Here is a 14,694-nt window from a genome sequence, read left to right as displayed (position 1 = left end):
GAACTGAAAGATGCAGACCTGGTGGAGTTAGCTAGTGAAAGGCCAGTAATATCTGAAGCCTCGGAAAGTTGGTAATATCTTACTACAGCCTGTGAAGTAAAAGGTTTAAGTAATTATGAATCAATTGTTGGCTGAATCCCTGAGAGTTGGTGTGAAAGTTTGAAAGCACCTGGCTGTGAAAAAGGAGTACTGAAAGGGGAGTTGTAAAACCTGGAGGTGGATTCTGAAAACAGCTGAAAGAAAGCGCTGTTTGAATGGAGATTCTAATGTGTGTCTTTTCGAGAATGGAGTTTAGAAACACTCCTGCTGAAGCTGGAGTCCAATGAAGCCAGTTGTCTCGCAAGATAACAATCTACTGGGTGGCTTTGTTGAGATAGCCACAGAAGTTCAATTGGATTACATCTAACTACCACTTGGGGGGCAATTTTGTGCCCATGTTCATAAAGAGCGGGAAATGAAATTCTCGCTGGCGAGAACCTTGTTACAGACAATGTAATGAACTTGCTATTAGTGAGGGGCCTTCCTGCCATGTGATTCTCCCCTCTTGGAATTTCAAGACTATAGATTTGGTAAGGTTCACAATAGCTCCATGAAAATATCTTTGCAGTGTTGTGGGGGGTGGTGGGGGTGTGTGTAGTTTGGCCGGGGTGGCCTTTAAAGATGGTGCCCCGATCTCTGCAGTCAGCCTTGCCGAATCTATCAGGCCCAATTCTGCCAGATTGCCAGCGTTTACCATTCCCCCATGATTTTTCTTTGTCAAGATCTTGTCTGAAAACTCAGCAATGCATCTGGAGAGGTACATGCTGGTTTCTCAGGCAGAGCCTGACACTGACAAACTATGGGAAAATTCAACCCTTGGCTTCAGAGTGGATTGTTGTCTGACCACAGTTAGCCTATTTTTTTCAGTTTATTTATTAGTGTCACTAGTAACTTACATTAACACTGCAATGAAGTTACTGTGGAAACCCCCTACTTGCCATACTCCCGTGCTGTGTTGTTCTGTGTTCTTTGTTCCAGCGCCTGATTGAGTACACTGAGGGAGAATTTAACATGGCCAATGCACCCAAACAGCACTTCTTTCAGACTGTGAGAGGAAACAGGAGCACCCAGAGGAAACCCATGCAGACATGGGGAGAACATGCAAAATCTGCATAGACAGTGACCCAAGTCAGGAATCGAACTGAGTTCCCTGGCACTGTGAGGCAGCAGTGCTAACCACTGTGCCACCATGCCGTCTTTGGGTAATAGGGACTTTGTATTTACCGAGAACATTATTGTATAAGATATATCAGTGGTTCCCATCTTTTTTACGTTATGACACACCTTTATACTATAGAAAATTTTGAGGCACACCTTCTATTTTCATCAACTGAACTGCCTTTTCAATGTCTAAAAACATGTCAAGCCACAATTTAATACAATTTTCATTAATTTAAGAAGTTACAATGAAAGCCTAATCATCATTTGCATGTCAAATAAAATATTACAGCCTGTTTCTCCTTTTCTTAATTTTATTGATTCCTGTTTCTTACCTCTATCTTCTTCTGTTATTGGGAACTTATTTTTTAACTTCTCCCCATCTTCTCTCCTGTTTTATTTTCAACCTCTCCCCACCTCCCTTGCTTCTCCCAACCATTTGTGCCCTTTTTGTGTTTTTGTGCAGGTGCATGTAGCCTTTATCATCAATTGCAGGTGGGATCTCAAATTCCCAAGAAACTTAAGATTTTATGTGTGTGCGTCTGCCAGGGAAGGGCTGCACATGTACAGGTCAGAATGTTTTATGTTGGTAATCTGTGCATGCACCAGCCACACATGTGCAATTCTGAATTTTTACATCAGTTAGGTCCAGGCACAGATGCATGTGGCTGAGCAATGTAAAAAACATGAACCGTGCAAGTGCGGCCCATTCCCAGCTGCTGCATACTTGAAAGGCTCATGGTTCATTGGGACTTGGAGGTGCTGACTTGAAAGCAAAGATTAGATTTAGTTTATTTACATTAATGTTTAATAATTTTTAATCTTATTTTGTGGCATACTTGTGGGGCCTCCACAGCACACCAATATTCTGCAACACACTGGTTGAGAACTTCTGGGATATATTGTGTAATCTGTGTTCCTTTGAAATCTGTATACATTTATGCAGATTAGTTGGAATGAAGGCATATAACGGTCAAACATTTTGCTTTCTTCTGTTGTTAAAAGTCAATTGGCATTCCAATGACTCAATTTATCCACATTTTCCATAAAAAATAAAAATTACAGTCCTTTAAGCCAGAATTCCATTCTGGGATCTTCCCATTCAGCTGGAATATCAATATCAACTGGAATTGTAACAGTTTTGAAAAGGTGTGAAAAACGGGGGTATTCGCTAAATGGAGGATATGCATATTTTGTGCAAATCGGGAGTGTCCACCACCCCTTTCCTCCCTACAAGATATCAATCCCCATCTGTTCCACATTCAGTATAGAGATGGAAAGGTTATTTCTGGGTCATGCATTTAAGACAGAGATGAGGTGAAACTTTTTCTCTCAGAGGATGATGAGTGTTTGGAACTCTCTTCCTCAAATGGAATGGAAGCAAAGGCCAGGATTTTCTGCTCCCATTCAGATTCAGTGATGAGAGTGGGAAATTTTGCAAAAGGCCCAAGGTCTCAACTCCAAACTCCGTGGTCTGGGCCTCAGCCCCTCTCTCTGCAACTGGATCTTGAAGTTCCTAACTCACAGACCACAATTAGTAAGGTTAGGAAGTTTGCTGATGAGACCACTGTAGTGGGTCGGATCTCAAACAATGATGAAACAGAGTTAAGGAATGAGATAGAGAATCTGTGCGGCAACAATAATCTTTCCCTCAATGTCAACAAAACGAAGGAGATTGTCATCGACTTCAGGAAGCCTAAAGGAGAACATGCCTCTACATCAACAGGGATGAAGTGGAAAGTGTTGAGAGCTTCAAGTTTTTAGGTGTCCAGATTACAAAAACCTGTCCTGGTACCCCTACGCCGACACTATAGTTAAGAAACCCCACTAATGCCTTTACTTTCTCAGAAGACTGCCATCACTGTAACACTACATTCTGCACTCTCTCGTTTCCTTCTTTACGAATGGTATGTTTTGCCTGTAATACGCACAAGAAATAATACTTTTCACTGTATGTTAATACATGTGGCAATAATAAATCAAAACAAATCAAACAAACCCCCCCCAATGATGTAATGGGAATCCATATGTTCAATATTGGGTACCCCATTTTCATAAATTTGAATGTAATTACCAGGCCTCTAAGACTGATAATTTCACAACCCCTTCCACCCATAGAACCATAGAACCCTACAGTGTAGAAAGAGGCCCTTCAGCCCATCGAGTCTGCACCGACCACAATCCCACCCAGGCCCTACCCCCATATCGCTACATATTTTACCCACTAATCCCTCTAACCTAAGCACCTCAGGACACTAAGGGGCAATTTTAGCATGGCCAATCAACTTAACCTGCACGTCTGTGGACTGTGGGAGGAAACCAGAGCACCCGGAGGAATCCTATGCAGACACGAGGAGAACGTGCAAACTCCACACAGACAGTGACCCGAGCCAGGAATCGTACCCAGGTCCCTGGAGCTGTGAAGCAGCAGTGCTAACCACTGTGCTACCGTGCCGCCCACTGTTAAATTATGCATCATGTCAGCATAAGCGTATATTAAATTCACTATATAGATCAAATTTGTTGCTGTTCTTGAGATTACGAGAATTGCCTTGCAGGATGATACGCTAGTAAATAATTAAGTGTTTGCTTGACATGGGCATTTCCAGTGCTACTGGTTCTGCCTTGCTGCAGAAGCTATGCTATCGTACAAAGTGCTGAAGTTGCAGGAGCTTGAGATTCCTGCTGAAAGTTATCAGACATCCAATTTATGCTGCAACAAGTGACTGTCAAAATGACTACTTGCACTATCTTGCATTAACGTTAAAGAGATAATGCTTTAATGCATGATTTTTAAAAATTTTGTGTGTTGCCATAATGTCAGATTTCACTGTGTCTTACATATGCTGCTATTTTTCTCTCCTTATAGCGCCTGGAACGAGGGGAATTGGATGATGAGACTGATATACATTTGGCAGGTGTGGAAGATATTATTTTCCTCTTACCTTGGCCAGCTGCACTAAAGGTAGTGTGTTATATTTCTATTTTGTTTACTTTAATTCTGGTATGTTACATTAAAGGATACTTAAATGTATGAGCAGATACTTTATATGTCTGTAAATAAGTACAAACGAGGATATCAGAAATCAAAGTTTAAAAATTCTGACCAATTCTGGAAATAGAAGTAATTTGTGAAGATGAAGGAATTTCAAATGCAAGCTGTTTCAGTTTCCTTCCAGCTGTATTGTGAAATTCCAATGTTATGAGAGAAACTTGTTGTACCCCACAACTCACGTTGCAATCCTTGCAGTGTGTATTGTTAGTACGTATATCAGCACGATGCAGGTAAATAGGCTGCACAAGTATCATAAATGGACCTAACATCAGCATGTTCAAATTGCAATGGGAATCTATGTCTAAGAAGTCAGTTGACAGTGGAGAAAATGGGAAATTGATGAAGAAACAGGTCAACATTAAATAATTATCTTTGGTCAAACTACCTGCATCTCAGCTGAAGAACAAGGCACTCTTTGAAATTCAATTTCTCTCTCAAGCTTTGTCTGCAGTAACACTGTAAATGTTATGGGTGCTGCCCTTTTTACATTATAAACCATCCTAGAATTTTATATGGTGGAGCAGATTGATAAATACAGGCCTCTCCCTCTTGCACTTCTGTGGCACAGTTGCTAAAACCAGAGTATTTATTCAAATTTTAAAGATGCAGTTCTCTTATCACCTGTTAGGCTTTGTGGGTTCAGTGCAATATGGAGTACACAGTGGTTTTCAACAGATTTTATAGTAATTTGTACATGTATGAGCAGTTCATTTAAAATACAGAAATATAACATCAATAAACTTACATATTTTTTGAAAACTTGTGTTTAATGGACCTTTGAATAATTCAACTGATTTATTGCTTTATCTAGTCTGAAAATTCCAGTATGGGTGTTAGTTCTATGGAAGGTATAGATTTTCAAAAGGCATTTAATGATATACCACTAACAGATTTATTTGGAAAATAGAAGCACATGATATTATACGGAATGGTGATAAACTTGGGTAAGTAGTCAGTTAAACTTTTAAGAGGCAGAGAGTAGTGGTTTTCTAGCTACAGAGGAAATGTGCAATGGGATTCCCTGATACCAGTATTAGCTTTCTTGTTGTTTGTAAACGACTTGGGTGCAGGAAGTACAATCCTGAAGTTTGCACATGATACAAAATTGATAATGTGGTACATAAGCCGGGGATTTTCTGTATGTCTGGGATTTTCCACGGGACATTACCATCTCATGTTGAGTAGCTCTTTTATGTATGGGCCAGATGGATGGTGCCCTTGTCATTAAGTCCTGCAGTGGGGGCGGGAACCAGGAGTGTTTACCACTGCAGAGCCCAGTGAAAATTCATGTGATGCTGGGCTGATTAATTATGCAATCAGGGGTTTCTTGATGTAATGCACGACATGCATGGTGAATGATGTGCGCTGCACCATCATATTCAGGTGTAATATGTAAAAGGCACCTGGACATCAACTTCTTTCACGTGAATCCATCATGGAAGGAGGAGATGGCCCACTGATCCCAGGGAGCTCCAGCTCTTAAATTCAGTGACACTTCCCTCAATGTGCTGCTCAATGTTATAGAGGCCAAGAGAGGCATTCCATACCATGAAAATGGAAGGACGAGACTGAACCTTGTGACCAACCCTGCGTGGGAAGAAGTCACCAGGGTGGTCAGTGCTGTTATTTTTCACTGAAGGATTCCCTGCGATACTGGAAGTAGATGAATGATCTCATCTATGCTACCAAGATAAGTATTCCCTCAACTCCTCACACATCTCACTGAATGTGGAGGGTATGGATTTCAATGGCAAGGGTGGACCAAAACATAAAACAGCTGCTCAACATAATAAGGTAATCCTTCTTAGACCCACTGTAGTCCATCAAGTCTGCAGATGAAGAGGCTGCTGTGGGTCCCTGATCCTTCAACACAGACAGCTCAGCCGCTGCCTAGGGGTGGGGAAGTAAGTTAGGTGTTGAGGGCACCAGCAAGTACTGTCAATGATATGTTTCTATGAACATAGGATATCTGCATAGGATCACACACTCTGCCTCAGAACCCTTGTGGAGAACTTGCAGTCCATGAATCATATGGCATACAATCCAGTAGGTTATTTATGAGACTGAAAGCATGAGAAAGATGCATGAAGCCCCATTGCTCTTAACATTATCTTCTCTCTTTGCATAGGAGAAGTTACAGCACAGCAGTAGAGAGAGAGGGAGAGTGAAGACATAAGGGAGCCTGCGCTGAGAAACATTATATATTTTGAGGAGCCGGCAGCTCTGCTGGTAGCTAAAGGGGTGAACCATGCAGATGGAGAAGCTTCACCCATCCAGTAAAGATTCCATGTATAATATAGTCAGATAGAAACCTCTAGATCATGCTTTGCTCCTTGATGACTGCAGCTCATGCAGTCACTTGCTCTCTTTCCTCCCTCATTTAAGGTGCCTGAAGGAAGAGGGTGAGGCCAGGAGAAGATGCTCTGTCCAGAAATTCATCCAGTCCACAGAGAACTGAGGACATTGGGGAGGAGGACAAAAGTGCACTTGGAGAATCATCACAGCAGGCACATGCACCCTCCACCTGCCTAGAGACAGATACCAGATCTAGTTCAGGCAGGGTCTCACATTCTGTTGGATACCTCTGGGACTTTCATTCAGTACTTTCCTTCAGAATCCCTCTTGCTTGTGACCCCTTCAGCTTTGTCCTCTGTGACTGAAGGGAATACCTGCCTTACATCAAAAGAGCCAAAGGAAGCTGGGGCCCTCCCAATGTCTGGTCTCCAGAGGATACCTGCCGAAGTCATCCAAGACTAAAGGGCAAACTTGCCAGAAGACTGCTTCCAACTCTGCTGCAGATACTGGGAGAAAACAGCGAAGAAGTGTAGGGAATAAAAGATTAAGGGAGTTATTGCTTTGTATGATTATTATTGTTGTTAAAATTTTGTAACAGGACTTTCATTCAATACAATCATGGCTGATCTATTCCGGCCTAAACTTCTTTTCTGCACAATTTCCCCATTGCCCTCTATTGCTTGACCTATCAAATATTTATCCACCTCTAATTCAAATACTCCTAATGATGTAGTCTCTACCGCCCTTTGGGGAAGAGAATTCCAGAAATTCACTATCCTTTGCGAGAAGAAATTTCTATGCACCTCAGTTTTAAATGATTGGCCCTTTATGTTGTAGCTGTTGGACAAACCTGTGTGTGTTAATCTCTACTAGCATATAAATGCACAAAGTTTACTTTAGATAGTTAAACACAATTTCTTTTATCAATGCTTAAACCAAATGTTCAGCATCTATTACATTACTTAAGAACATAAACATAAGAAATAGGAGCAGGAGTAGGCCATCCAGCCCTTCGAGCCTGCCCCGCCATTCAATAAGATCATGGCTGATCTGTTGTGGCTCAGTTCCACTTTCCCGCCCTCTCCCCATAACCCTTAATCCCCTTGCCTATAAGAACATAATAAGCTTGATATCCACTTGCGTATGAAACCTGGCAGGATTTTGCCACATGGATATCAGCTGGAAATTGAACCCGGTTCCTGGCGCTGTGAGACAGCAGTGCTAACCACCGTGCCACCCTCTAAAATCAATTCGTAACTTTTCTTTCTCATGTTCCATCTTTATCGCAGGCTGTTGCTGCCTGACTGTGCAATGTTCTGTTTCAAAAAGCCACAATTGTATTCACACTGGAACTTACTGCCGGCGGAGGTGGTGGAAGCAGGCACGTTAGCAACGTTCAAGATGTATTTTGATTGACACATGAATGGGAAGCGAACAGAGCGATAGAAACCACATATCACTGCAGGCTGGGTGGGCCGAAGGGTCTGTTCCAATGCTGTATTGATCTTTGTTCTTTTTCTCTTTGATTAATGATCCCAACATCTTGTCAATAATAAATGTTAAACAGTCTTCTAGTTGTTTACAACTCTGAATTTGCTCTGTATTGCATACTTCTGTTTTATGTTTCCTGCCCTGGCCTGTCACACTGATAGTCAAGTTCTCTCTCATTATCCTGTGGCGCACTCCCTCATATACCCCAGATTTTTTAAACCTTCTATTTTCTGAACTTTCCCCCTCCTAGTTAGGCCTCCTATATGGGTCCTTGATGTAATGTTCATATGATCTGTCCCTACCTGTAGTTTTCTGTTGACATTCAGACAGATCACTCACCTGCACTCCTCCTATCTTTCACTTTGACTTCCCAATTTTTCAAGCAACCCTCACCCCGACTCTTTAGTCTAAAGCCCTCTCTACTCCCCAAGTTATACAGTCCGCAAGAACATTAGTCCTAACATGATTCAGATACAGGCTGTCCTGATGGTATACCCCCCATTTTCCCCAATACTGATACCAATGTCCCACAAACCAATAACCACTCTTCCCACACCAGACTTTGAGCCATGTATTCATTGCTATAATTCTACGTACCCTTTGTCAGTTTGCACATAGCTCAGGTAATAATCCAGAATTATCACCTTGGAGGCACTGTTCTTTAATTCAGTGCCTAACTACTCAAATTGTGTACACTGAACCCCCTTCCTTGTTCTACCAATATTGTTGGTGCTTGCATGGACCATGACCATTGGATCCTCCCCCTCCCACCTTAAGTTCCTCTCCAGCCCAGTCCACATGTTCCAAATCCTGGCACCGGTCACCAAACACAGCCTTTGAGACTCTGGATTCTGGCTACAGAGAACAGTGTCTATTCCCTTGACTGTACTATCCCCACTACATTTGTCTTTTCTCTCCCCACTTGAACGGCTCGTTGAACCATGTGGTCTTCATTGAGTCATTGTCAGCTTGTTCATCTTTCCTACAGTCCCCTCTCTCATCTACACAAGGAGCAAGAATCTCATAAATGTTAGCCAGGGACAAGGACTGAGGTTCCTGCAGTGCTGTCCCTTGGATCTCTCTACCTGTCTCATTCACAGTCATAACCTCCTGTCCCTGACCATGGACTGAATTCAAGGTAGTTAATCTAAGGAGTGTGACTGACTCCTGAAACACAGTAGCTCTCTCCCTCACTGATGTGTTGCAACATCCGAAGCTCAGACTCCAGCTGTTCAATTCTGAGCAGCTATTCCTCAAGCAATCAACACTTACTATAGATATGTTCACTAGGAACCACAATGAGGTCCCCCAGTTCCCACATCATGCAAGTACAACATGTTGCCTGACCCTCCGTCGCTATTTTATTTAATTCTTTTTTAATGTGTATTTTTTTAAATCAGCAGGCTTTCAGTTTTTTAATCTGTAAAATATTTTCCTTCTAATCTTTGATTTGAAAGTAACTTAGAATAGATAATTCAAATTAGTAGTTATTTACCAATCAATGAAATTGCTGCTTTCCTGTAATCTCACTCCTGAAATGCTTTCATACTCAGTGTGTTGCCTCAGCACAGTGTGTCCCTCACAGGTCCGGCTGTCTCTACTCCTAAGAAGGTAAGTGAAGGCCCCGAACCTGGCTCTCTCTTTATCCTTTCCCAGCACGGTGTGTCCATTGCAGGTCTGGCTATCTTTACCCCTGCGCAGTGAGTTCTTACTCCTTCTTTGTCCTCAAAAACTCAAAGGGTGCAAAAGCCCTGGGAGAAGTGAGTGATGTAGAGATGCCAGCGTTGGACTGGGCTAAACACAGTAAGAAGTCTCAAAACACCAGGTTTAAGTTCAACCAGTTTATTTGATAGTAATCCCGCAAGCTTTCGGAAACGGTGTTCCTTCGTCAGGTGTGTGGAAGGTCCTGATCAGAGAAAGGCATATAAAGACACACACAGTTTACAGAATACTGATTAGAATGCAAATCTTTGCAGCTAACCTGCTATTCAAGTCTTAAAGATGCAGACAATGTGGGTGGAGGTGGCATTAGCACAGGTTAAAGAGATGTGTATTATCTCCAGACAGGACAGTAAGTGAGATTTTACAAGCCCAGGCAAGTCATGGGGATTACAGATAGTGTGACATGAACTCCAGATCCCGGTTGAGGGCGGCTACCTAATACGCTCTTAGAAGTGAGTGAGACAGGGAGAGGTTAAAACAAACAAGCAAGAGGGCAGGGAGGAATTAAAAATAATGTTCCCAGTAAGGGAAGAAGACAGAGAAAATAAGATGTGCCTCAATTTTTTTTATCGTATAGGAGGTGTCCCAAGACATATGAAAGGTTGGAAATCACTAGTCTGAAACTACTAAATCTGGAATGCTGTGTGTGGCAAGAAATTCCTTCAGTGATTTAATGATTGCTTCTGATGTTTGACCATGAATAGAGGGACAGGTAATGTTGAGGAAGCCAGGGACTGTAGAAGGACTTGGACAGGTTAGGATGGTGGGCAGAGAAGTGGCAGATAGAATACAATGTGGAAAAGTGTGAGGTTATGCACTTTGGAAGGAGGAATGGAACTTTGGGCCTGATTTTATAATTTTCATTCTAAGTGCTGAATCTGGGCACAATTCAGATCTGACTTGGAAGTCTACTTTCAGGCGTCCCCATATGCACTTAGCCTGAAAAATAAAATCGCGGACCCCATTCACGCTGTGGGTGGGGTTTATCACGCCCAAAACAATCAGAGCTCTGAACTACGCATGCGCAATTAGAAAAAGATTTGAAGAAGTGCACCTGTGTTAGATCATTCCCAAGCTGCAAAAAGCGGGTAAAGTGGCCTGGGAGTGATGGCCCCCACAGACCTCACTGTCCCCCTTATCCACCCCACCCACTACCCAGACCAATTACGACCCGCTGCCCCCTTCCCCCCCATGATTGCCCTCAGAGTGGCAGCGGACCCTGCTGCCCCCCTCCATATCCCCCACCAGAGATCCATCTGCCCTGCAGAACCCCTCCCACCAGAGATACATCTTATCTGGCTCCTTCCTCCCCCCCCTCCCCCCAGAAAATGATCTGGCCTCACTCTCCCCGCCCACCCCCCACCCTGAGAATTATCTGCCCTCACTGCCCTGCCCTCCGCAGAATGATCTGTCCTCACTGCCCCCCTCTCCCCCACAGAGAATGATCTGGCCTCGCTCTCCCCCCTAAGGGGAACATCTGATCCGTCTCCATTTCCCTCTCCACTCCCTCAGCAGAGAATGATCTGACCTGCCTCCCTCCTCCTTTCCCCCAACTAGACAATGATCGGCCCTCCCCACCCACCAGACAACAACCAGCCCTCGCCCCCCCCCCCCCCCCCCCCCCCCCCCCCCCAGACAATGATCGGTCCTCTCCCCACCTCCCGATCAGGCAATGATCACCGCCCCCCCCCCAACCAAACCAGACAACGATTGGTCCTCCCTTCCCCCTCCCCACCAGAGTTACATCTGATCCGCCTCCCCCTCTCCCCCCTAATCAGAGAATGATCCAACCCCCCCCCCAGTCTGAGTCAGAGAGCTGTTGGAAGCTCTGAACCCACCTTTGGCAGCTGGAGCTCCCAATTTAGACTTCTATTCAGCATGTTCATTTTGGTGCGATGCTGGATCGATGAACGCAGTGGTAAAGGGAGAAATGATGATAAAATTGAGTGAACACTTCATTAATTCAATTTAAATGCATGCAGGTAAAGTGGCCGTCTGCGCAGACATGGGCGCAGATCATGTTAATGGCCTCACAGCCGACTTTGGGTGTAATGCAAAATAGGGTCCATTGACTATTTTCTAAATGGAGAAATTTCCCAAATGCGAACTTTCTGGCCTTGGAAAGGGCCCAGAGGAGGTTCACAAAAATGATCCCTGGAATGAAGAGCTTGTCATATGAAGAACGATTGAGGACTCTGGGTCTGTACTCGTTGGAGTTTAGAAGAATGAGAGGGATCTTATTGAAACTTACAAGGTACTGTGAGGTATGGATAGAGTGGATGTGGAGAGGATGTTTCCACTAGTAAGAAAAGCTAAAATCAGAGGGCACAACCTCAGGCTAAAAGGACGATCCTATAAAACAGATGAGAAGGAATTTTTTAAGCTAGGGAGTGGTGAATTTGTAGAGCTCTGCTACAGAAGGCTGTGGAGGCCAGATCATTGAGTATCTTTAAGACAGAAATAGATAGGTTCTTGATTAATAAGGGGATCGGGGTTATGGGGAAAAGACAGGAAAATGGAGTTGAGAAAAATATCAGCCATGATTGAATGGCAGAGCAAACTCGATGGGCCAGGCAGCCTAATTCTGCTCCTATGTCTGATGGTCTTATGAAGACATTTGACCTCAATCCATCCAGAATAGTCGTCAACAAATACGAAGAATGTCTTTTTCTTTGAGTGCAAAAATGCATTCTGAGATGTTCCCACAGCCTGGATGGTATTGTGGATACCATGATTGGTTTTCTTTGCTGCTGGCAATGGATTGCACAGGTCATGTGGAATCCCAGGCCACCAGTTGAAATTTTGCAGTCCAAGTCATCCATGACATTACTCATCCGAAGCTCATTTTGAGCTTTGACAAAGGGTCATCTGAATTCGAAGCATCAGCTCTTTTCTCTCCTTACGGATGCTGCCAGACCTGCTGAGATTTGCCAGCCTTTTCTCTTTTGGATCTATGACTCTGAGGTGTCTTAATTGTTTGAAGTACTATTTCAGGATTAGATGACTTGGAAAGTATTTAGGCCATACATTTTTGGGGTATTCCCTAATTTTACCACAATCTCACCTGATATTTGTGCCTTTTGGATTTCGTTCATTATGGTAGAGGTGGCAGAGGGACTTAATTGGAACATTCTGGGAGAAGTCAGCGCAGCAATATCTACTGAGAAGTGGGAAGCAGAAGAAGCCCTCCAGTGATAAACGGGAAGAAGAACTTCTGGTTGAGGTGGCAAAGGGACTTTGCTAGAGAATTGTGAGAGAAGTCAGTGCAGCAACATCTGAGAAGTGGGAAGCGAAGAACCCCTCCAGTGATAAATGGGAGGAAGAGCATCTGATAGGGGCAGCAGAGAGACTTCACTGGAGCATTCAGGGAGGAGGTGGCACAGCACATATACTGAGAAGTGGGAAGTGGAAGAACCCCTCCAGTGATAAACAGGAGGAAGAGCATGTGGTAGAAGCGGCAGAGCAATTTCACTGTAGCATTCTACAAGAAGTCAGTGCAGAAGCATTAACTGAGAAATGGGAAACTTTGGCCAATGAAAACGATCTGTCTGCAAAGTGTTATGATCCCAGCTGATGCTACTACTGGACAAGTCAGATCCTAGGGTGGAGCCCAGCTTGATGGATCCTAACTTTTGTTTTTTGTTCAAAAATGTGGAGGTTAACGACTAAACAGAGTCGTAAAGATTGTTAATGAGCTTTTAACAAAAGAATAAAACATTTTATTAAACAAAATATGAACAGTATACACTACTCCTGCGCCCACAACATACCTTTAGAAATATCTATAGATCCATAAGAATTACACAAATTACAAATCCATCTCATATGCTAACATTCACAGAAAGTACACAATTCATGTAAACCAATAAGAGAACTGCAGTCAGACATACTACATTCTGAAAGCAAAAGACAAGTGCCATTCAAAACAATTTCTGAATATTTTTCTTCACCTGCAGCCCAGCTCGGTGCTTGTCACACTTTGAGAAGAGATTGGAAATTCTTGTGTGAACAATTGATTTTCTGTGAGACAAATTGGTTCAAAGAACACACGTTGGAATCTTCTCCCAAATTATGCTTTCTTTGAGATGTCTTCACCAGGAATCCAGCTCCGGGAGTTCAGCCTCTCGTTCTGATGATACTCTGCCACGTGCTTTCAAGCTTAGCCTGCTAATTTCTCTGATACTATCCGTACCTATATAACACCACTGCTATTCAGGCCTGTAGTACAGAATCACCAACCTTTGGTGTCTCCACTGATCTCCTGGTTTTTTGCAAGCCCACATTATTCCAGGCCTGCACCAAGAAGCTTTTTCTTTGAACTTGTAGCCTCTGCCTCTATTCCCCAGTATGAGCCCTGTCCTTGTACCTTGCCCCAGCTTTCTTCTTGGGGATTTTTCCTGCTGCTCCCTGGTTTTTGGAATCTTCTTTAATTTGAGACTTGCTTTCTTCCTCTTTGCATGTCCTATGTTTTGCGGCACTTTCCGGAATGCTGTTTCCAACTAAATTAAAACTGATTAGTTAAATGCTTGTTGCTTAGGAGCAGCGTAGCTTTCTTCCTACTTTAAGGATCGTAAAACCTCATTAAAATGCAGCCAACTTTTAAAGAGTCAGAAGTAAAGGACCTCAGATGAACCTTAATACAAACCCACGGATTTATTACCCAGTACCCCCAACCACCAGCAGAAACTGGCAGGATTAGTCTCACAGAGCCACTGAAGCAATATTTACCATGGGTGACATTGTTGGTGGTTTAATTTGATGTGGGAACTGTTGGAAGAAGAGGAACAACAACCTTAATAGGCCTGGTTCTCTTTGCCTTTGGCTCCTTCCAGTCTGCTACATGAGAAATCTCCCTTATCTCTACAAATCAGTATTAAACAGTCACAAATTCCCTATTCCTAGGGCTAGCCGGTACATACTGCCCATTGACCTTA

General features: G+C 43.3%; 1 protein-coding gene across 1 annotated transcript in view; it reads left to right on the top strand.

Moving 5' to 3' along the window:
• The window catches only part of fbxl13 (F-box and leucine-rich repeat protein 13), a 246,667-nt gene that overhangs the window by 46,763 nt on the left and 185,210 nt on the right, over positions 1-14,694 (top strand). Inside the window, exon 8 of the mRNA XM_080207484.1 lies at positions 4,067-4,162. Coding sequence (XP_080063610.1) covers positions 4,067-4,162 — 96 coding nt within the window. The remainder of the gene's footprint in view (positions 1-4,066; positions 4,163-14,694) is intronic.

Source organism: Carcharhinus amblyrhynchos, chromosome 19, assembly GCF_965287045.1.
Source record: "Carcharhinus amblyrhynchos chromosome 19, sCarAmb.v2.hapA, whole genome shotgun sequence".
In the NCBI taxonomy this organism is placed as follows: Eukaryota; Metazoa; Chordata; class Chondrichthyes; order Carcharhiniformes; family Carcharhinidae; genus Carcharhinus; species Carcharhinus amblyrhynchos.
This window is presented reverse-complemented; position numbering and strand designations above follow the sequence as displayed.